The sequence below is a fragment of the Oncorhynchus mykiss genome, chromosome 20 (genome assembly GCF_057628025.1).
Source record: "Oncorhynchus mykiss isolate SJ-2025 chromosome 20, ASM5762802v1, whole genome shotgun sequence".
Taxonomy (NCBI): Eukaryota; Metazoa; Chordata; class Actinopteri; order Salmoniformes; family Salmonidae; genus Oncorhynchus; species Oncorhynchus mykiss.
Window position 1 is genome coordinate 33,412,447 of NC_143041.1, and position 22,452 is coordinate 33,434,898.

Consider the following 22,452-nt stretch of genomic DNA (forward strand, 5'->3'; position numbering starts at 1 on the left):
ACAAAGTCAAGGTATTGGAGAGGCCATCACAAAGCCCTGACCTCAATCCTATAGAACATTTGTGGGCAGAACTGAAAAAGCGTGTGCAAGCAAGGAGGTCTAATAACCTGACTCCGTTACACCACCTCTGTCAAGAGGAATGGGCCAAAATTCACCAAACTTATTGTGGGAAGCTTTTGGAAGACTACTTGAAACTTTTGACCGAAGTTAAACAATTTAAAGAAATGCTACCAAATACTAATTGAGTGTATGTAAACTTCTGACCCACTGAGAATGTGATGAAAGAAATAAAAGCTGAAATAAATCACTCTCTACTATTATTCTGACATTTTACATTCTTAAAATAAAAGTGGTGATCCTAACTGACCCAAAACAGGGCATTTTTACTAGGATTAAATGTCAGGAATTGTGAAGAACAGTTTAAATGTATTTGGCTATTGTGTATGTAAACTTCCGACATCAACTGTACATACATACACACACTACCGTTTTTTTTGTCCATTATAAAATTATTAAATAAAACACACTGCTCAAAAAAATAAAGGGAACACTAAAATAACACATCCTAGATCTGAATGAATGAAATATTCTCATTAAATACTTTTTTCTTTACATAGTTGAATGTGCTGACAACAAAATCACACAAAAATTAATTTATCAACCCATGGGGGTCTGGATTTGGAGTCACACTAAAAATTTAAGTGGAAAACCACACTACAGGCTGATCCAACTGATGTAAGGTCCTTAAAACAAGTCAAAATGAGGCTCAGTAGTGTGTGTGGCCTCCACGTGCCTGTATGACCTTCCTACAACGCCTGGGCATGCTCCTGATGAGGTGGCGGATGGTCTCCTGAGGGATCTCCTCCCAGAACTGGACTAAAGCATCCGCCAACTCCTGGACAGTCTGTGGTGCAACGTGGCGTTGGTGGATGGAGCGAGACATGATGTCCCAGATGTGCTCAATTGGATTCAGGTCTGGGGAACGGGCGGGCCAGTCCATAGCATCAATGCCTTTCTCTTGCAGGAACTGCTGACACACTCCAGCCACATGAGGTCTAGTATCGTCTTGCATTAGGAGGAACCCAGGGCCAACCGCACCAGCATATGGTCTCACAAGGGGTCTGAGGATCTCATCTCGGTACCTAATGGCAGTCAGGCTACCTCTGGCGAGCACATGGAGGGCTGTGCGGTCCCCCAAAGAATGCCACCCCACACCATGACTGACCCACCGCCAAACCGGTCATGCTGGATGTTGCAGGCAGCAGAACGTTCTCCACGGCGTCTCCAGACTCTGTCACGTCTGTCACATGTGCTCAGTGTGAACCTGCTTTCATCTGTGAAGAGCACAGGGCGCCAGTGGCGAATTTGCCAATCTTGGTGTTCTCTGGCAAATGCCAAACGTCCTGCACGGTGTTGGGCTGTAAGCACAACCCCCACCTGTGGACGTCGGGCCCTCATACCACCCTCATGGAGTCTGTTTCTGACCGTTTGAGCAGACATGCACATTTGTGGCCTGCTGGAGGTCATTTTGCAGGGCTTTGGCAGTAATCCTCCTGCTCCTCCTTGCACAAAGGTGGAGGTAGTGGTCCTGCTGCTGGGTTGTTGCCCTCCTACGGCCTCCTCCACGTCTCCTGATGTACTGGCCTGTCTCCTGGTAGCGCCTCCATGCTCTGGACACGACGCTGACAGACACAGCAAACCTTCTTGCCACAGCTCGCATTGATGTGCCATCCTGGATGAGCTGCACTACCTGAGCCTCTTGTGTGGGTTGTAGACTCCGTCTCATGCTACCACTAGAGTGAAAGCACTGCCAGCATGCAAAAGTGACCAAAACATCAGCCAAGAAGCATAGGAACTGAGAAGTGGTCTGTGGTCACCACCTGCAGAACCACTCCTTTATTGGGGGTGTCTTGCTAATTGCCTATAATTTCCACCTGTTGTCTATTCCATTTGCACAACAGCATGTGAAATGTATTGTCAATCAGTGTTGCTTCCTAAGTGGACAGTTTAATTTCACAGAAGTGTGATTGACTTGGAGTTACATTGTGTTGTTTAAGTGTTCCCTTTATTTTTTTGAGCAGTGTAGATCAGAAATACAGTGTAGACATTGTTAATGTTCTAAATTACTATTGTAGCTGGAAATGGCAGATTTTTTTATGGAAAATCTATAGGCGTACAGAGGCCCCTTATCAGCAACCATCACACTCCTGCGTTCCAATGGCACGTTGTGTTAGCTAACAGTGAAGAGGCGACTCCAGGATGTTGTTCTTCTAGGCAAGAGTTGCAAAAAAAAAGCCATCTCTCCGACTGGCCAATAAAAATAAAAGATTAAGAAAAAAACACTAGAAAGGGGAATTCTGCCTAGAAAGCCAGCATCCTGGAGTCGCCTCTTCACGGAGTTGCCTCTTCACTGTTGACGTTGAGACTGGTGTTTTGCGGGTATTATTTAATGAAGCTGCCAGTTGACGACTTGTGAGGCGTCTATTTCTCAAACTAGACACTCTAATGTACTTGTCCTCTTGCTCAGTTGTGCACCAGGACCTCCCACTCCTCTTTCTATTCTGGTTAGAGCCAGTTTCCTCTGTTCTGTGAAGGGAGTAGTATACCGCGTTGTATGAGATCTTGGAATAGCCTTTATTTCTCAGAACAAGAACAGACTGACAAGTTCCAGAAGAAAGATCTTTGTTTCTGGCCATTTTGAGCCTGTAATCGAACCCACAAAATCCTGATGCTCCAGATACTCAACTAGTCTAAAGAAGGCCAGTTTTATTGCTTCTTTAAAATCAGGAAAACAGTTTTCAGCTGTGCTAACATAATTGCAAAAGACTGACCAGTCTCAGGGTTTTCTAATGATCAATTAGTCTTTAAAAATGATACACTTGGACTAGCTAACATAACGTGCCATTGTGTTAGCTAACACAACGTGCCATTGGAACACAGGAGTGATGGTTGCTGATAAGGGGCCTCTGTACGCCTATGTAGAGATTCCATAGCCAGATACAATAGTAATTTACAACATTAACAACGTCTACACTGTATTTCTGATCAATTTGATGTTATTTTAATTAACAAAAAAAAAGTGCTTTTCTTTCAAATACAAGGACATTTTTAAGTGACCCCAAACTTTTGAATGGTAGTGTATATGGGTCATGGTCTGGGGCTGTTGGGGTAACTGATGGTTCGGTGTAGGCCCCTTAGTTTCAGTGATTGGAAATCTTAACGCTACAACATACAATGGCATTCTAGACCATTCTGTGCTTCCAACTTTGTGGCAACAGTTTGGGGAAGACCCTTTCCTGTTTCAGCATGCCAATGCCCCCCTGCGCACAAAGTGAGATTCATACAGAAATGGTTTGTTGAGATCAGTGTGGAAGAACTTGACCGGCCTGCACAGAGCCCTGACCTCAACCCCATCGAACACTTTTGGGATGAATTGGAACGCAGACCACGAGCCAGGTCTAATCGCCCAATATGCTCTTGTGACTGAATGGTAGCAAGTCCCTGCAGCAATGTTCCAACATCTAGTAGAAAGCTATAAAAGAAGCAAAGCCCCGGGGCCTATGATTTCTTAATCCGGCCCTGGGCCCACCTGTGTGTGTGTGTGTGTGTGTGTGTGTGTGTGTGTGTGTGTGTGTGTGTGTGTGTCTGTGTGTGTGTCTGTGTGTGTGTCTGTGTGTGTGTCTGTGTATGTGCCAGAGTTCATTCAGGAATTCACACAGTAAGGCCCAGTAGTGGAGCCACAGGAGCCCAGAGAGAAGAGACCCAGGGGTAAGGGAGGGAGGGAGGAGTAGGAGGCTCTGATTTAAGGCCCTGTAGTGGCAGCCTAACACTAGGGTTTAGCAGCACACTGATACTTCCAACAGCTGGTTCGGGATTACCTACTTCACTACACTACAGACCAGGGACAGGATGGAAGACAGTCATATTGACATGGTTACCTTGTACACTACACTACAGACCAGGGACAGGATGGAAGATAGTCATATTGACATGGTTACCGAAACTGAAGTATTGCACTCAAAACATAGAAAGCAAAAATCATGTGGCAAAAAAACCACAAATAAAACAGGTGACATTGGACTTTGTACGGTAGCAAAGTATTACAAATCACACAAGCACAGTATGGCGACTGCACAACTGGCAGCATCAAAGGACTAATCCCTTGATCAATGACTTGAATCTGTTTGATGGAGGGTGTTTGTCTTAGGTTACATTACAACACACCTTGATCAGAGAGGTTTGGCTGTGACCTCTGAGTCACCCATTAAACAGAGAGAGAGAGAGAGTTACGACACCATGAAGAAAGAGAGAGAGGTGGGAAAGATGAGCTCATAGAAATAAGAATGAATAGAACAGACTTGGAAGCTCTAACCCTGGCAATTCAGATTGTAAATCACAGCTAGCCCGATACATTGTTTGCTGCCTCCATTCAGGATGCACTGTTTCAGTTTCAATGACTTAATAAATTACTCAATATTCTGGACAAAAACAGACGAATGTAACTAAGGCTGGGAATGTCAATACAATCAAACTAGCAAGGGCAATGATTACAAGTATGTCATACCATAGCTAATAGGCTAGCATATCTATTTACGTAGCAAGTTAAAAACATGGAGCCTTAACGTTAGCTAATGAGGATGTCATTGAAGGAGTGGGTAAGTGATGGACCTTTTCCCCTCAGTTTTTCAGTAGCTATACACAGCTCATTTGGTTAGCTAGCAAGAACTTCAACAACTGTTATCCAGTTAGCATATGTCTTGCGTTCGCAAAATCACTTTGGCTATCTTCTCCGATTTCAGAGCACTCTTGTCTGAGTATGCCAGAGCGCCGAACAATTGATGAATTTACGAATGCGCAACACCTGCTGAATATGACCAGTGTCCGTAAAAGTAGGCAAAAAAGTAAGTTAGTCAAGAACGCTCTAGATAACATTTAAACAGCCTAACCAGCTGATGCGGCATGTAAAATGGTCAGAGTGAGGTGTTCTTACGGTTGTGGGCGGAGCAGTTGCCGTATCAGGCGGTGATACAGACCGACAGGATGCTCTCGATTGTGCATCTGTAAAAGTTTGAGTGCTTTTGGTGACAAGCCGAATTTCTTCAGCCTCCCGAGGTTGGAGAGGAGATGCTGCGCCTTCTTCACCACGCTGTCTGTGTGGGTGGACCAATTCAGTTTGTCTGTGATGTGTACGCCAAGGAACTTAAAACTTTCTACCCTCTCCACTACTGTCCCGTCGATGTGGATAGGGGGGTGCTCCCTCTGCTGTTTCCTGAAGTCCACGATCATCTCCTTTGTTTTGTTGACGTTGAGTGTGAGGTTATTTTCCTGACACCACACTCCGAGGGCCCTCACCTCCTCCCTGTAGGCTGTCTCGTCGTTGTTGGTAATCAAGCCTACCACTGTAGTGTCGTCTACAAACTTGATGATTGAGTTGGAGGCGTGCATGGCCACGCAGTCGTGGGTGAACAGGGAGTACAGGAGAGGGCTCAGAACGCACCCTTGTGGGGCCCCAGTGTTGAGGATCAGCGGGGTGGAGATGTTGTTACCTACCCTCATCACCTGGGGGCGCCCCGTCAGGAAGTCCAGTACCCAGTTGCACAGTGCGGGGTCGAGACCCAGGGTCTCGAGCTTGATGACGAGTTTGGAGGGTACTATGGTGTTAAATGCTGAGCTGTAGTCGATGAGCAGCATTCTCACATAGGTATTCCTCTTGTCCAGATGGGTTAGGGCAGTGTGCAGTGTGGTTACGATTGCGTCGTCTGTAAGCAAGTTGGAGTGGGTCTAGGGTGTCAGGTAGGGTGGAGGTAATATGGTCCTTCATGCACTTCATGATGACGGAAGTGAGAGTTACCTTAGCTTTCTTGGGAACAGGAACAATGGTGGCCCTCTTGAAGCATGTGGGAACAGAAAACTGGGATAAGGATTGATTGAACATGTCCGTAAACACACCAGCCAGCTGGTCTGCGCATGCTCTGAGGACGCGGCTGGGGATGCCGTCTGGGCCTGCAGCCTTGCGAGGGTTAACACGTTTAAATGTTTTACTCACGTCGGCTGCAGTGAAGGAGAGTCCACAGTTTTTGGTAGCGGGCCGTGTCAGTGGCACTGTATTGTCCTCAAAGCGAGCAAAGAAGTTGTTTAGTCTGTCTGGGAGCAAGACATCCTGGTCCGCGACAGGGCTGGTTTTCTTTTTGTAATCCGTGATTGACTGTAGACCCTGCCACATACCTCGTGTCTGAGCCGTTGAATTGCGACTCTACTTTGTCTCTATACTGACACCTAGCTTGTTTGATTGCCTTGCGGAGGGAATAGCTACACTGTTTGAATTCGGTCATGTTTCCGGTCACCTTGCCCTGGTTAAAAGCAGTGGTTCGCGCTTTTAGTTTCGCGCGAATGCATTAGTATACATAATTCCCAAGAATTTATGAAAACGTGAAAATGACCATATATGTGTAGTGTAAGTGGTTGCTTGTCAGAAAATGTTTTAAGAGTCATATTGTTCCTAGGGGTGTATATGAATAGATTTGAATAAGATTTCATATTGCTAAAATGCTGTCAGTTCCACTTTAAATGCAACAATGTTTCACACACGTAAGGTTATTTTCAAAAAGATGGCTTACAACAGCCAGCACGCTGCAATATAAAACACAGTTCCACTCATCAGATGATGGTCATTTCAAACTTAACTTCCTGTTTAAAGTTATTATTGTAAAGGGAGAAGCTAACAAATTAGCAACAACACTCTCTTTGATAACACCTTCTGCAGCCACTGCAAACTAGCCGATAACAAACGCTAGGTAGCTAGACCGTGGGAAAACTACTGCTCGCTATTGCGCCTGTTGGCCTTCAGGAAGGCAGAAGTTCCCATGAGTTTTTGTAAAAACGGTTTGGGAAAGTAATAATTTGTAGAGTGGCTCTCTTTTCCCTCAGCATGCCTTTATTCACTATTCTGAATGCCTAAAGAATACATACAGTATGGTGTTCTGAAATACAGTACCAGTCAAAAGTTTGGACACACCTACTCATTCCAGGGTTTTTCTTTATTTCTACAATTATCTACATTGCAGAATAATGGTAAAGACAAACAATGAAATAACACATATGGAATCATGTAGTAACCCCCCAAAAATGTTAAACAAATCAAAAATATATTTGTATTTGAGATTCTTCAAAGTAGCCACCCTTTGCCTTGATGACAGCTTTGCACACTCTTGGCATTCTCTCAACCAGCTTCATGATGTAGTCACCTGGAATGCTAATTGAAATGCAGGTGTGCCTTGTTAAAAGTTCATTTGTGGAATTTCTTTCCTTCTTAATGCATTTGAGCCAATCAGTTGTGTTGTGACAAGGTAGGTTTGGTTTACAGAAGATAGCCCTATTTGGTAAAAGACCAAGTCCATATTGTGACAAGAACAGCTTAAATAAACTAAGAGAAACGACAGTCCATCAATAATTTAAGATAAGGTCAGTCAATCCGGAAAATTTCAAGAATTTAGAAAATTTCTTCAAGTGCAGTCGCAAAAACCATCAAGCGCTTTGATAAAACTGGCTCTCATGAGGACCGCCACAGGAAAGGAAGACCCAGTTACCTCTGCTGCAGAGGATAAGTTCATTAGAGTCACCCGCCTCAGAAATTGCAGCCCAAATAAATGCTTCACAGAGTTCAAGTAACAGACACATCTCAACATCAACTGTTCAGAGGACACTGTGTTAATCAGGCCTTCATGGTCAAATTTATGCAAAGGACACCAATAAGAAGAAGAGACTTGCTTGGGCCAAGAAACACGAGCTATGGACATTAGACCGGTGGAAATCTGTCCTTTGGTCTGATGAGTCCAAAATTGAAATGTTTGGTTCCAACCGCTGCGTCTTTGTGAGAGTAGGTGAACAGATGATCTCTGCATGTGTGGTTCCCACCGTGAAGCATGGAGGAGGAGGTGTGATGGTGCTTTGCTTGTGACACTGTCTGTGATTTATTTAGAATTGAAGGCACACTTAATCAGCATGGCTACCACAGCATTCTGCAGCGATACGCCATCCCATCTGGTTTGCGCTTAGTGGGACTATCATTTGTTTTTCAACAGGACAATGACCCAACACACCTCCAGGCTGTGTAAGGGCTGTTTGACCAATGAGGAGTGATGGAGTGCTGAATCAGATGACCTGGCCTCCACAATCACCTGACCTCAACCCAATTGAGATGGTTTGGGATGAGTTGGAGAGCAGAGGGAAGGAAAAGCAGCCAACAAGTGCTCAGCATATGTGGGAACTCCTTGGAAAAGCATCCCAGGTGAAGTGTGCAAAGCTGTCAAGGCAAAGGGTGGCTACTTTGAAGAATCTCAAATATAAAATATATATATTTTTTGGTTACTACATGATTCCATGTGTTATTTCATAGTTTTGATGTCTTCACTATTATTCTACAATGTAGAAAATAGTTTTTTAAAAAATTGAGAAAAACCCTTGAATGAGTAGCTGTGTCTAAACTTTTAACTGGTACTGTATGAAGAAGAGAAATACTGGATATTTTACTACGGTGGTGATTTGACAAAATTACAATTATGGCCTTGCATTGGACTTCCTTTCTTGGTTTCCCCCCTCTCCGGTCTTGGTCTTTAAATTCGGTCTCAAACACAACACTGGCTAATACCAGTGTTTGTGCATTTCATTTGGATATTTATGGGAGACAGAACAGCTAGCAACATACAGAGATGGCCTCACCCATACCTCTACCATAACACACAGGCGAGAGGGGGAGGAGAGGAGCAGTGTGGTGTCCTACACCCTCAAGCGGGGGACAAAGAGGGGGATCAGGTGATCTAAAAAAATATATATTTTTGGTGAAAGGGCCTACGATTAGCATTTCCCCCTGAAAACGCTTACTGCCTGGCCCCGTTTGCCATGTAACTCGATCGCTAGCTGAACAAACAGCACCTTGTAAACCGATAACAACATGTGAGCAAATCGCCCCCTTTGTGTCAGCACTAACACGTTTTCTAAACAGCCAGGGAGCATGCTCTTTCCACTGGTCCTGAGAGGGCAGTAAGAGAAGTAGGGAAAGCTGGGACCTCTCCTCCTGAGGCAGTGTGACAGAGCTGGAGCCTGTATATTACACTCCTACAACTGGTAACTCTGCACACTGGCTTCAGGCAGGCAGGAAGGGGAACTCTGTGGGCCTCAGTGTTCTTTACCTGAAGAATCCACACGAGGAAGAAGGTAAAGATGGAGTGGGGTTAGAGACCATCTAAAAATATTTGTATTTTCTAAAGGGAAAATCAAATGCAAAGAGTTCCACATACTGTACTACATATGGAGGGGAAGTCATTTATACCCTTTGACTCAGTAATATTGAAGTCAATATCTTCTCTGTCACTTCTACATCTTCTAGTGAACTTCTACAGTATATTGCATGAGCCTAGGTCTGGCTGTGGGTGCTTGGTCGAGTGTTAATACACATAGCTTGTATTTTCTGTCCCCTGTACATAGCAGGTGTTGATGTTTTAATGCGCTGCTCCCAGACCTGTGTTTGTTGGGTGATGGCAGGCCTGCTAATGACTGCCCAGGGGTTCTGGAGGGTTACGGGGACTGAGGGCTACTGCAGCCTAATGGAAGGATGAGTTGTGGTGATGAGAGCCCTGACACACTGGGGCAGGAGAAATTAAAGAAAGCAAAATGAAAGCAAGAGGAGAGAAAGAGAGAGCAAAGTGTAGAAATAAGAGAGCAGAAAGAAAGTAAAAGGGGGAAAGAAAAAGAGAAAATAAAGAGGGAAGTATGGAAGGGGGGACAGAGAAAACAGAAAAAGGAGAGAAAGAAAACGTAGGAAGGAGAGGAGTCCCACTGGGCCATGTGACAGGGTGATTGACAGGTGCCAGGAGGGGGGCCAGCATGTGTGGAGTGACCTGACCAAGGAGGACAGACAGACAGCAGAGCAGAAAGGCAGGAAGCGTGTGGGATTACAGAGTAAACTAGCAGCGTCACCGTGTTTGTCTAACTCCACAGTCCACTGGATAACACCACCGGGGCCACTGTCACTCACTTCCATTGGTACTGGCATTGCCACTGCCCGTAACTCATCACATCATTCTTGCTCATCCATCATAACCCCACCAACCCCCCTAACATACTTTATGACCTGTGGGTAGGATATCACTGGGATTTGGTTCATATGATGTTTTTCTGTCCTCTGCCATTCGCACAACATTAGTTGTGGTTTTTACACTGCGGCAGTGGTGACATTAAACCTTCAGCACGAGGTCCTGGGAGAGAGAAACAATGAGCGTGTGGAGCACTCAAGCCAAGGTCTTTTTCTCTAGCTTGTCTAAACTCCTACTCTTCCCCTAGTGGCTCCATAGGTGAAACGCTGCTGTTTAGCTGAACTTTTCAGCCATGGGCAGTTTTGGGACTAAAATTAACTTTCCAAACATGAATATTCTGTAGCAAAGCCTGAGAAGACAGATTTATGACACAGCATCATTTCTGGTGAGTATTTCAGGAACATAGAGAGAACTGAGAGAGCTGGGAAGCACCTGTAATGTCACACCGGTCTGAAGAGTCTTTTCACACAAGAACAGCACCTCCTGTTTGACTCTGCTAAACATGTTCTCACATTCCTGCTGTAACCTTAGAGAGGTGAGACACGTGAGCAGGGTTGTGGAATGCACTATGCAGGTGTGGACAAACACATCAACAACCCTCACACAATATTATAGTGGAAGTGCTACCCAAACAAAATGTGAAAATAAAGAAATATAAAACTATTAAAAAAACATTAATGTTGTGGTATTCAAATTAAAAAAGGTAGTATAAATTATGAGTTCCTCACAAAAATACGACAAAGAGATATTGTGTATATGTTTCCCATTAATGAGTCTAACCCTTGGCTTGTGTTGCTTAACCATGGCTGAGGATGGGGTGTCGGTGTGTATGGAGGGAAGGTTCTCACAGTCCCAGCGCGGGCGTGGATGAGAGGACACCTTTAAAACGTTCCCCTCCAGCCAGGTTCAGCCTCAGAACAGGAATGCACACTCATTAGGAACCCATCAATCACAACAGCCTAGGAACTATTTTTAACACTGGCCCAGGGGCACTGGAGGAGTCGTTTACAGGGGGCGCGGGCAAATTTATGATGCGGGACGCCCCTACTGAGCGTATTATCGCTGGCACGCCGGGTAAAAACACCCTCTCCGGCTTGGCGAAGGAAGGAACGGGAGAACACAGTACTGGTGAAACAGAGGGATGGATGGGAGTGATACAGTACACCCCACCCAAACAAGGAGCAAAACAACAACAAGATGCCCAGATGACCTCAGAGAAAGTGTATAAAAGTATTGTGTCTTTAAGGCCTGAGTTCCATCCCAGAGTGTATGACCTTACATGTCCAGTTTGTTTGTGTAACAGAGTAGTGGTGTCGGAGTGGAGCGAGTAAGAAGAGGCTAGGAGGTTCTGCTCCATAAAACACACATTCACATCATTCAAAGTCAAAGGCAGGCAGGCAGGCAGACACGCTGTGGGCTGCAGCAGCAGGGCAGACGTGTGTGTGTGTGTCTGTCAGCACAGGCAGAGCATAGGGCCCTCACAGCTTTCCACTCACTTTAATGTGTCACTGAGAAAGCCTATGGAGCGTATCTCCTTCTGCCTCCCCCTGTCCTCACCCCCCCCCCCCCCCCACCTCTGTCCCCAGCCCCCCTACCTCTGTCCCCACCCCCTCCTCCCGCTGTTGTCACCCCCTCCCCCACCTCTCCTCCCTGTCCTCACCCCCCCCTCCACCTCTCCTCTCCTCACCCCCCTTCCCCTGTCCCCCTCCTCCCTCCGCTCTCCCCCGTCCTCACCCCCTTCTTCCTCTGTCCTCACCCCATCCTCCCTCTGTCCTCACCCAGTCCTCCTTCATCTCCTCCTCCCTCTACCTCACCCCCTCCTCCCTCTGTCCTAACCCCCTCAAGCCCCCAGGCTGTGCAAGCAGTACCCCCCCACACACCTTCTTTCTCTACCCCTCTGATCCTCTCCTCAGACTCCAAGCCCAGCACTTGGAATCAATCAGAGGTGTTCAAACATTGCCTTATCTATAATTGAATAAGCAGTGAGTTTACTGGCACCTCACCGTGCCCTCCCACACCCGCACACAGAGTGAATGGTCGAGAGACTGACAGCTGAGCCCAGCGACGGCCGCTTGCGATGTTAGCCATGAAGACACAACAGCAGAAAACCAATTACGCCATTGACAGACTGTGGTTAGTTTGGGAAGAATTTGGGGTGTTTTATTTTTATTTTTAATTTCTTTATACTTATGCCCCCCCCCTGAAAGCATAAACACTGCCAGGACGAGGGTAAAAAAGGCAGTACCCCCTCCTCACCCTACTACCTCCAACCTACCCAAAACCCACAACTCCCACCCCTCACCCCAGCCCCCATACCACGGCGGTGTGGAGAGGTGGGATTAGATTCAGGTGCGAGGTCCTGTTTGGGTTGGACGGGCCCCAGTCCAGAACAAAGTGTTTCTGTCTACACTCAGCCCAGTTAACAGCTTATTATGAGACGATGCCATTCCGAGATGTCAATCAGTCGGCGGGGTCACGACAGACAGAGGGAGACCCCGCTTTGCTGGTCTAACCAGCTGCAGGCTCTGAAAACATATTTCTCTCTGAGTTGGAGAGACACAAAAGATGTTTAAATGAGATCCCTTTACATGGCCCCTCCCCCCCCAAACCCACTATGGCCTCATGGTAACCAGAGCCAGGTATTCTCCGGCAAACATTAAAGCCCCCAATCAAACAGGAGAGAGCGAGAGAATGTCAGAATAGTAGATAGGGTTCTGAAAGAGGCGATTGCGGAGGCGCTGACTGACGTGGAGCTGTAATGGTGGTCAGTGACTAACTGGTCTCACTGACTGACACGCATTCATGAAGCCTATCACTTAAGGTCTGACAACTGCCTTACAACCGTACAGGAGTCAGAACGGCAGTTTCTACCGAGGCCCTTAGGGTAGTGATTGTATGGCCCATAATGAGGGCTACCACTGAAAATGTTTTCATCCTGACTGACTGACAGCCTCTAGGTACCATGTGTCTCTAGGTACCATATATATATACACACACATGCATGCAAGTGTGTGTGTGTGTGTGTGTGTGTCAATAAACAGTCGTAAATCAGAAGGTAAAGCATCATGACAGTGAGGAGATGGTTTTATGTTATTGTAACAGCCTTGATGAACAGCCCTGAGCCCTGTGCTATTCGGCTGAGGGCTGTGAGAAAGCCTGCCAATAAACACCTGCCAACAGAGCGGTCTGTCCTCCTCTTCCTCCTATCACACCTCTCAGTGGAGACACACTCCCATTCTGCCACAGGGCACTACTAGTAGAGCATGCGGTGAGAAAACACACACACACACACACACACACACACACACACACTTACTTCACTACTCAGAAAGATCGGTTGTTATGTAGCCCAACAACAAATTCTGCATTTCACCGAATTCACTCACATACATGAACAAAGCTGGAATCCTGAATGGTGAAACAGTCACGTCCATTAGCGATAGTACAGCAACAAGTTACTACAAACAAACACTTTTCCCCCTCTGACATTATTGCCCTCGGGTTCGAAGAGCACAATATGTACTGGTGATTTATCATGCTGCGCGACGCACCTCGGCAACAAAAACAACCGTTGTTATAGTTAAGCTATAGTATGAAAACAATTATATTCTCCATATTGCCTCGCATACTGTACAGTGCTGTCCAAATTGTAAATCCCATTGAAAAACAATGAAGTGGGTTTTCACTCCCGAGCTGAAAGATTTAGGTAACTAGGGCACACCTGTACAGCATAGGAAAAACTCATAGAAAAAACTCTGACACTAACAGAGGAAATGTGAGAGCCAAATTGGGTTACAGTGAAAGTTAGGGCTCCTCCTGTGTTTGAGCCACAGCCTTTCAGTGGCAAAACTTCATTTTTTTCCCACGCTCAGAAGCTGCTTTCAGGCAAGAGCCATCAATCACTGTCACCCCTACATCACTTGCCACCCCTCCTTTCTTCCCTCCTTCCACTTACCCCTCTCTTCCTGTCCGCCCTGCAGGCACCTATAGACTCAGAGTCGGAGAAGAGCCCAGAGGGTCAGCCAATCAATACGTGTCTACCAAACAAGACTGCTGCTAGGACTACCGATGGAAGTGACATCACAATCACCTGCCATGGGCCATGGAGCCATCTCACCTGCCTTGACACAAAACCTGCCCTAACTTAACTGCTAAACAGCACACTTTCTCAGGGTGCTCTAGGGGAGGAGGGGTATGGGGGCAAGGAGAGGGGAGAGAGGTGAGGAGTGACAGCTTCTTTAATATCCGGCTGTGTTTCACTGTGTTTTCAAACACAGCTGGGGCTGAAAGTATGACCCAGGGGATTCCCCTGAAGTGAGGCTCCGCCCACATCACCAGTGATTGACATGTGAGAACAAAGCCACTGTCAACAGGAAAGTGTTCATGTCAGGGAAAATACACACAGTATCCTTCTGGGAAGGAAGATCGTAGACCTAGATCATCCAAAAACCATTAGACATCATTTTGGTATCATGGTATCTTTGAAATCTGCTTTAATCTGAATCTATTTCTTATCTATGAAAATATAAATTGGAATCACATTTTAGGCACAGGTACATGTATGACTATGTATAACTTCTAATAAATAAATAAACACACGTCTTCAAACTGAAGAAACTGTTCAGTTCTTTCTACCGCACGTATTTGGAGTGAAAATGACCTTTTCAGCAGGGTCCCTCGACTACGGATAGCTCCAATCAGATTTTATTGCTCCAGTCTTTCACCCATCCACCCATTTCCTTGCTCTCATCAGGCCTGTCAGTCAAGGGTGTGAAAGAGGTGCTATGTGTGCACTTTATTTCTGTTTCATTTGGCTGGGTGTTCTCTAGATTTCTGGGCTAATAAACTCCATGCTAGCTAAGTTAGTGTACAATACATATAGGGAGTTAGCCTGCAGTGCTAGCATTGACAGTCACTGTTTACAGCAGAGCCTGTTAGTCGAAAAGCACTTGCCACTTTAGTCCTTACAATAGTGTCTCAGACCATCCAGTAAGGCCAAACAAAAGAACCACACAGCTGGTGAAACAACACAGAAACTGCCTTGTGAGAACAAATTCAAGACAAGAACAAAAAACACTGAGCTTGAGAGATCAAATAACCCAGAACTGAGGTCTGTACACTACAGGTCTGTACACTTCCCCCTCCAGCCTCAGTCTCCCTCAACTCTGAATCTCTGGTCCCCACATCACTCATCACGTCTCAGCCCCAGCCGCCCGGCTCCGGTTCCCTCTCCCTCTCAGATCATGTGACAGGGTAAATAAACCCTCTACGCTGACAGACGCGAGGGGGGACGTCACCGTGACCCACGCCGGGCGGGGGAGCACAGAGTGTCAGACCCACGGCCCATGGGGGAGGGGGACACTGGCTGGCTGGCTGACCAGCACTGTCTTGGCTAGCCGTCGGGAGTGGTCAGCCCACGCAGCAGTCTGGGTCTGTTGAGCGGGGGAGAGAAGAGGGACAGACTGGGCTGGAGAACAGTGGAGTGAAGACAGAGGTCTTTGGGGGGGCTTCACTGATCTCTCAGATAGCCCCATATTTCACTGCTGCATTGTTCTGTGCTGTGAGTGTGTGTGTCTAAGGGCAGTGGACTGTGAATTGGCCTGGGGACACAGCTCGTGGGCTGTCTTCTTCTCCCAGGGAACATCTGCTTTCAGTTAGAGCGGAGAAAGAAACCAAAGGCTGAGGAGGAGACCTTGCACTCGGAAGAGGGCCAGTGTTTATGCCTGTGTGTGTGGCAGAGTTTACACTTGAACTTCATGTACATTGGTAAATGATGTTTGTAAGTGTGTGTATGCAGGAACAGACATATCAGTGTGTCTGTGGTTTAATATTATTTTTCAGTTTGAATACTCCCAGACATCTCTGTCTATCATTGTCATTCTGCACTGAGTTTCTTCTACTGAACGACCACCGACCAGAATGCATTGCGCTGCCTCCAGCTCGTGTCCAACTCCATCTCTGGGGGTGCAGGCGGGCAAACCTCACCCCCCCTCACTGGATAAAGGGTGCAGACAGATTCTCTGTTTGTTTTCCATTGCCTAGGAACTCCTAATAACAACACAGCTCTACAGCGGGGAAAACACTGCGTCGTTTTCTCTCCTTCACCAGCCTCCCAAGAAACAACAAACTGTTTCTTCAGTAAAGTCATCTGCATTTATTTTCACTTAAGGTCCTCCAGAGTTGAAGCTGATGTTTTTTAGCAGAGAGAGGGGGAAAGGGATAGCGAGAGAGATAAAAGAGAGAGCACAAAGGAGAGACAAGAGTGAGCAATAGCTAGAGAAAATACTAATTTGTCCCAGCTCTGTGTCAATATATGATGCTACCAGGAGGGCCTAATTTAATTAATTTGAGGAGAAAAATGGATTAGTCATGACACGAGGCAGCGAGAGCAAACCGGCCGGAATAGGATTAGCTCACTGCTCCTGCTGACTTCTGTTTGGACTAGCCAATAATCTCATTTCAATACCAACACTCTGCTCTGCTCTGGGCAGGCAACGGAAAAGACTGGGGTCAAAGAGGAGGTATGGATCTGTACTGTACTGAGTGTACAGGGAACAGGAGATGAGAGATTGAAGACAGTGTGAGGACTGAGTGTAAAGGGAGGGAGAGATGAGAGGTAGAAGACAGTGTGAGGACTGAGTGTAAAGGGAGGGAGAGATGAGAGGTAGAAGACAGTGTGAGGACTGAGTGTAAAGGGAGGGAGAGATGAGAGGTAGAAGACAGTGTGAGGACTGAGTGTAAAGGGAGGGAGAGATGAGAGGTAGAAGACAGTGTGAGGACTGAGTGTAAAGGGAATCACTGACCTGGTAGGTTCCAATGCCGATGTGTTTCGGGTCAATCTTCACCAGCTCAGCCAGCGGGTCCTGAACTCGTCTCCCTATGGACACTGGGAAAAGTAGAGCCCAACACACAAACTATTGAAATACTATTAGGCCTAACCAATACACGCAAACAGAGAAATTGTCTTTTAAAATACCAGGAGGGATGATGAAAAGTAAAACAATAAATTACATATTTCATATAGTAACAGACTTGGTTACACTTATTAAATATGCATGTTAAGGGCTGTCCTGAGGGCAGGCCATTCACTCATGATTGGTGGGGTGGGGGATCATCTTAATGAACTCCACGGCTACAAGCCAATTAGAGTGCCTGCACCTGTCACTGAACTACACCCACCTGTCTCCAGGACACAGCCCTGCTTTCTCACATAAACACACTGGGAGAATCTCAATTGCATTTCCTTGATTCCTCGCATCCTTCTCAAAACCCATTGGATCTCATTAAATGGGTTTTGAGGAGGCGGCGAGGTGAGAGGATGCAAGGAATCAAGGAGATGCAATTGAGATTCTCCCCTGGCTATTATCCCATCTTCCTCCCAAAGTATGCACTTGTTCATGTGGAAGGAAATGACTGGTACACGTACAAGAAATATGTTGGAACCTCCCTGCAGCCCATTCCTCCAGCAATACAAGGTTTTTAGATTTGTTGGAAGTAGTGAACAAGTGTACACTTCAGGAGAAAAGAGATGCAACACGCCTCCGCACAAACACGCACACACAAACACGTGCAAACACACACACAAGTTTAACGATGATGTTTGTAATACTTGAAGTCGAGTTAAATGTAGCTAAATCCCTTCTCCAGGGTGGCTGACAAGAAGAAAAATGATAAACATTACTAAACACATGACATCATTTCACAGCCACTACAACATGAGGACAGAAACCATATCCAATCCAAATACATAAAATAGCTCTCACACACACACACACACACACACACACACACACACACACACACACACACACACACACACACACACACACACACACACACACACACACACACACACACACACACACACACACACACACACACACACACACACACACACACACACACACAACGCTCTTATTCCTCGTAGAGATCACATTAACGGACTTCTCAGCAGTAGAATCTCAAAATAGATGCAAATAGACCTAATACCAAACTCAATTTAAAGCCAATAAAACTCTAATTAAAAGAGAAATAAACCCCAGCGAGAGCTTGCGAACGTCATCTGTTTATATGCCAACGACAACATAACTGAGTTTGGTGAATGGGACCAGTTGAGTGTGTTTGGTTAAACACGGACTTAAAACAGTGGAAGAGATGGACAACGTGATTAATAGAGCATGCTAGGGACATATCATTCAAAAACCACAAGGATTTTACACAAGTAGTGGAGTCGTCTATGAGAGAGAGCTTATCAGCGCTAACCCACTGGAGAGCTACCAAACATCTAGTCCATGCCAGATTCCTCTCCTTGGTGAATCTTTAGCTTGGCTAGTAAACTTTTCAATAAGTGCTGGAGAGAGCACTGCTAGTCTCTGCTTACAAATGACCCCCCTATTACGGCGAGAGGACTCGGAGGAGAGAAGTGCTTTTGTGTGTGCTGTACAAGGCCTGGGCTGAAACGCCATCCCTGTCTAAATATTGTTGCAGGCTGCAGTTTCCCACAGGCTTCCAAGGAGAGATGCAGAGAGTGAGGCATTGATTCCACATGCTCCTCCGTCCCAGTCCCACCTCAACTACGTACATCCAGCGAGTCATCTAGCAAAACACACCACCACATCCTCCTCCTCTTTCACACCGACTCAGCCTCGCACATCTAGACAGTCCTCCACCATAATGCACTTCACCATATCATCCACCAGTCCAACATTCATCACCAGCCACTTTACTCAAACAAACACCCGCATCACTGTCATTTCAAATATAGTGTTGTATGATGTAACATAGGCTACAATCAAGCTGTCTACTTACATATTCACACATAATTACATATTGAATCCCTAACAAAACACTTTGTCATCACTGATTTAAATACACACACCCTCAATGCATCCACTAGCCTGATAGTGAACCACAGAACTATCCACTCAGACACTCAACAAAATGCTCATAATCTAGCCACTACCGTCGCATCTGAGTTCAGGGTCCCGACAGAGGGGCAGTGGATAATCTAAGGGTGTTGTCATTACCTTTCCACACTAGGGGGCATCAGTACTCCCTCTCAGGAGGTCAGACCGACCAGGGCAGGGGGAAGAGTTCGAGAATTTGGAAGTAAGGTGTAAAACAACAAGCCCTTAAGGCCCTCTTTGTTCAAAAAACACACTCTCCTCTGACAAGCACATCCACATACTGAAAGCACCCCCCCACCCCCCACACACACACACATCCCCACAGAACAATCTTTCTACAATGTCCTTCTCAAGATTCTACTCTATTGCATCCAAGATAAATGCCCGCACATTATTACACACATCCAAAATAAAACACAACATTACTTACGCCTTTCATTAAGGGGATAAATATGTCTCCCTGGGCTTGCTAGCGCTCTTGACCAGAGGACAATGTATGAATAAATCCACAGCTTGATTTACTGTTTTTATAGAGGAAGTCTGGAATAATTCTCAAATCCTGTTTTGGAGAGCATTTGATTCTTTTCCAGAGCTTCTTAAATGTGTTTCTGTGTTTGAGATGGCGCATTGTGCAGAGTGGAGAGAGTTTGTGTGGTCCGTCACACAGCCTGGACCCTGAGGGAAGTCCGATTTCACAGCAACATGATGAGTTCTACAGAGATGACCAGACTGCTAGGATAAGGGACCAGAAGAGTTTGTCAATAACATGGCACCATGTCAGTGTTGACTGATGTGGGATAGTTCAGGTTAATGTCAGTGCTTGAGAGCTACCAACAACTGAAGTTATTGACCTTAAAACAAATGCAGTGGTGTGAGAAAGTCCTGGGCAACATAACCAGAATGTTTAACCAGGATGTTTTGTGTCAAGGTTGACCCCTTCATGATTGATTAGTTTAGTGGGTAGACAGGCAGGCAGGCAAGCCTACAGTGCTGTCAGTTGTGTTCTGCAGTGCACTTCCGCTCTCTCACCCTTACAGGCACACAGACAGCGGGGGCGATGAGAGCTGCCAGGCCAGAGCAGACAGCAGAGGCGATGAGAGCTGCCAGGCCAGAGCAGACAGCAGAGGCGATGAGAGCTGCCAGGCCAGAGCAGACAGCAGAGGCGATGAGAGCTGCCAGGCCAGAGCAGACAGCAGAGGCGATGAGAGCTGCCAGGCCAGAGCAGACAGCAGAGGCGATGAGAGCTGCCAGGCCAGAGCAGACAGCAGAGACGAGAGCTGCCAGGCCAGAGCAGACAGCAGAGACGGAGAGCTGCCAGGCCAGAGCAGACAGCAGAGACGGAGAGCTGCCAGGCCAGAGCAGACAGCAGAGACGGAGAGCTGCCAGGCCAGAGCAGACAGCAGAGACGGAGAGCTGCCAGGCCAGAGCAGACAGCAGAGACGGAGAGCTGCCAGGCCAGAGCAGACAGCAGAGACGGAGAGCTGCCAGGCCAGCGCAGACAGCAGAGACGGAGAGCTGCCAGGCCAGAGCAGACAGCAGAGACGGAGAGCTGCCAGGCCAGAGCAGACAGCAGAGACGGAGAGCTGCCAGGCCAGAGCAGACAGCAGAGACGGAGAGCTGCCAGGCCAGAGCAGACAGCAGAGACGGAGAGCTGCCAGGCCAGAGCAGACAGCAGAGACGAGAGCTGCCAGGCCAGAGCAGACAGCAGAGATGAGAGCTGCCAGGCTAGACCAGACAGCAGAGATGAGAGCTGCCAGGCTAGACCAGACAGCAGAGATGAGAGCTGCCAGGCTAGACCAGACAGCAGAGATGAGAGCTGCCAGGCTAGACCAGACAGCAGAGATGAGAGCTGCCTGGCCAGACCAGACAGCAGAGATGAGAGCTGCCAGGCAAGACCAGAAAGCAGAGATGAGAGCTGCCAGGCCAGACCAGAAAGCAGAGATGAGAGCTGCCAGGCCAGACCAGAAAGCAGAGATGAGAGCTGCCAGGCCAGACCAGAAAGCAGAGATGAGAGCTGCCAGGCTAGACCAGACAGCAGAGATGAGAGCTGCCAGGCTAGACCAGACAGCAGAGATGAGAGCTGCCAGGCTAGACCAGACAGCAGAGATGAGAGCTGCCTGGCCAGACCAGACAGCAGAGATGAGAGCTGCATGGCCAGACCAGACAGCAGAGCAGGACTCAGAAGAGCAGACTAGAATCCAGCAAAGAGCTAAGCCACCAACATAACAACAGAGGCTCAGAATTTCGCAACTTCTAGCAACGGCCCTGGCAACGGAGGCTAACTCCTAATTAGGGCAGCATATAGCCTAGCAGTTAGAGCGTTGGGCCAGTAGCCGAAAGGTTGCTGGTTTGAATAACCGAGCCGACAAGGTGAAAAAATCTGTCCTTCTGCCCTTGAGCAAGGCACTGAACCCTACTTTGATCCAGGGGTGCTGTACTACTATGGCTGACCCTGTAAAACAACACACTGCATCTGGTGTATGTAACCATAAAACATTTATTGTCTATTTCTCAAATCCCATTGTGATGCAAGAGGGGAGGACATATTTTGGCAAGTGGACACTATTTGGCATGACATGCCCATTGACTGAGGTGTATCTCACCTGCACTCCTCAGGTTCGGGTCCAGATCTGGCATTTCCTTCACTGCCGCTGGGCTCACACTGTAGATGGATGCCCCTGCCTCGCTGGTGATGCTGAGACAGAGAGAACACATGGTTAAAGGGATAGTTCAACAATTTGTCAATTAAGTTCTTTGTTCTACTTACCCAGTCGGATGAAGTCATGGATACTATTTGTATGTCTCTGCGTGCAGTTTGAAGGAAGTTGGAGGTATTTACTGGACCCAATGCTAACTAGCGTTAGCACAATGACAAAGTCTACAGGAGCAGCCAGGATCACACAGTAGCAGTCAACCAGTGGCAGAACTACTCACACTCATACCAAAGCCCACTCGTATTGTTACTCTCTTCTCAAAAGGTTCAGTATATATTTTTATATCCCCCCCCCCCCCCCCCCCCCTCTTCCACCAAGGCACCTTTTCCTCCAGCCTCTTCTTTCTACTAAAATATAATCTTCTCACAAAGCATCAATACGTGATTCTTAAGTCCATAAGGCCCTGCTGTTCCTTCCTGCCTTTCATGCAAACACTCCTTTTTCTTTGAAGATCAAGGACGTCATAAGCTCAGGTTTGTGAGACTGATCCACATAGCTTTTAGGGAAGCTTTTAGGTGAAAAAAGAATGAAAAAAGGTACGCGAATGGGGAAGATGGAGGGAAAAGAATAGTGGAGGAAAAACAAATAGCCCTAATAAAGATGTACTGTCATAACCATCACTCACATCACTCACAGAGCCCCTCCTTCCACTGATGTATTCTCATTCTCAGCACCACTTAGATGGCTAGTGTCAAATGCACCATTACCTACAAATCAATTCATTCATTCAGTAACAAGCTC

The 22,452-nt window shown here is 46.8% G+C and overlaps 1 protein-coding gene and 1 long non-coding RNA gene across 7 annotated transcripts in view; one reads left to right on the plus strand and one right to left on the minus strand.

The window, feature by feature from the left end:
* srbd1 (S1 RNA binding domain 1) overlaps nt 1-22,452 on the minus strand; it is a 107,140-nt gene that overhangs the window by 38,293 nt on the left and 46,395 nt on the right. For all 6 annotated transcript variants that reach the window (XM_036956125.2, XM_036956129.2, XM_036956124.2 and 3 more), the window contains exons 15-16: nt 21,601-21,692; nt 16,895-16,977 (exon numbers count right to left, since the gene is read on the minus strand). In XM_036956125.2, the coding sequence (XP_036812020.2) occupies nt 16,895-16,977; nt 21,601-21,692 (175 nt within the window). The remainder of the gene's footprint in view (nt 1-16,894; nt 16,978-21,600; nt 21,693-22,452) is intronic.
* LOC149974574 (uncharacterized) overlaps nt 1-22,452 on the plus strand; it is a 423,285-nt gene that overhangs the window by 5,688 nt on the left and 395,145 nt on the right. The window lies entirely within an intron of this gene.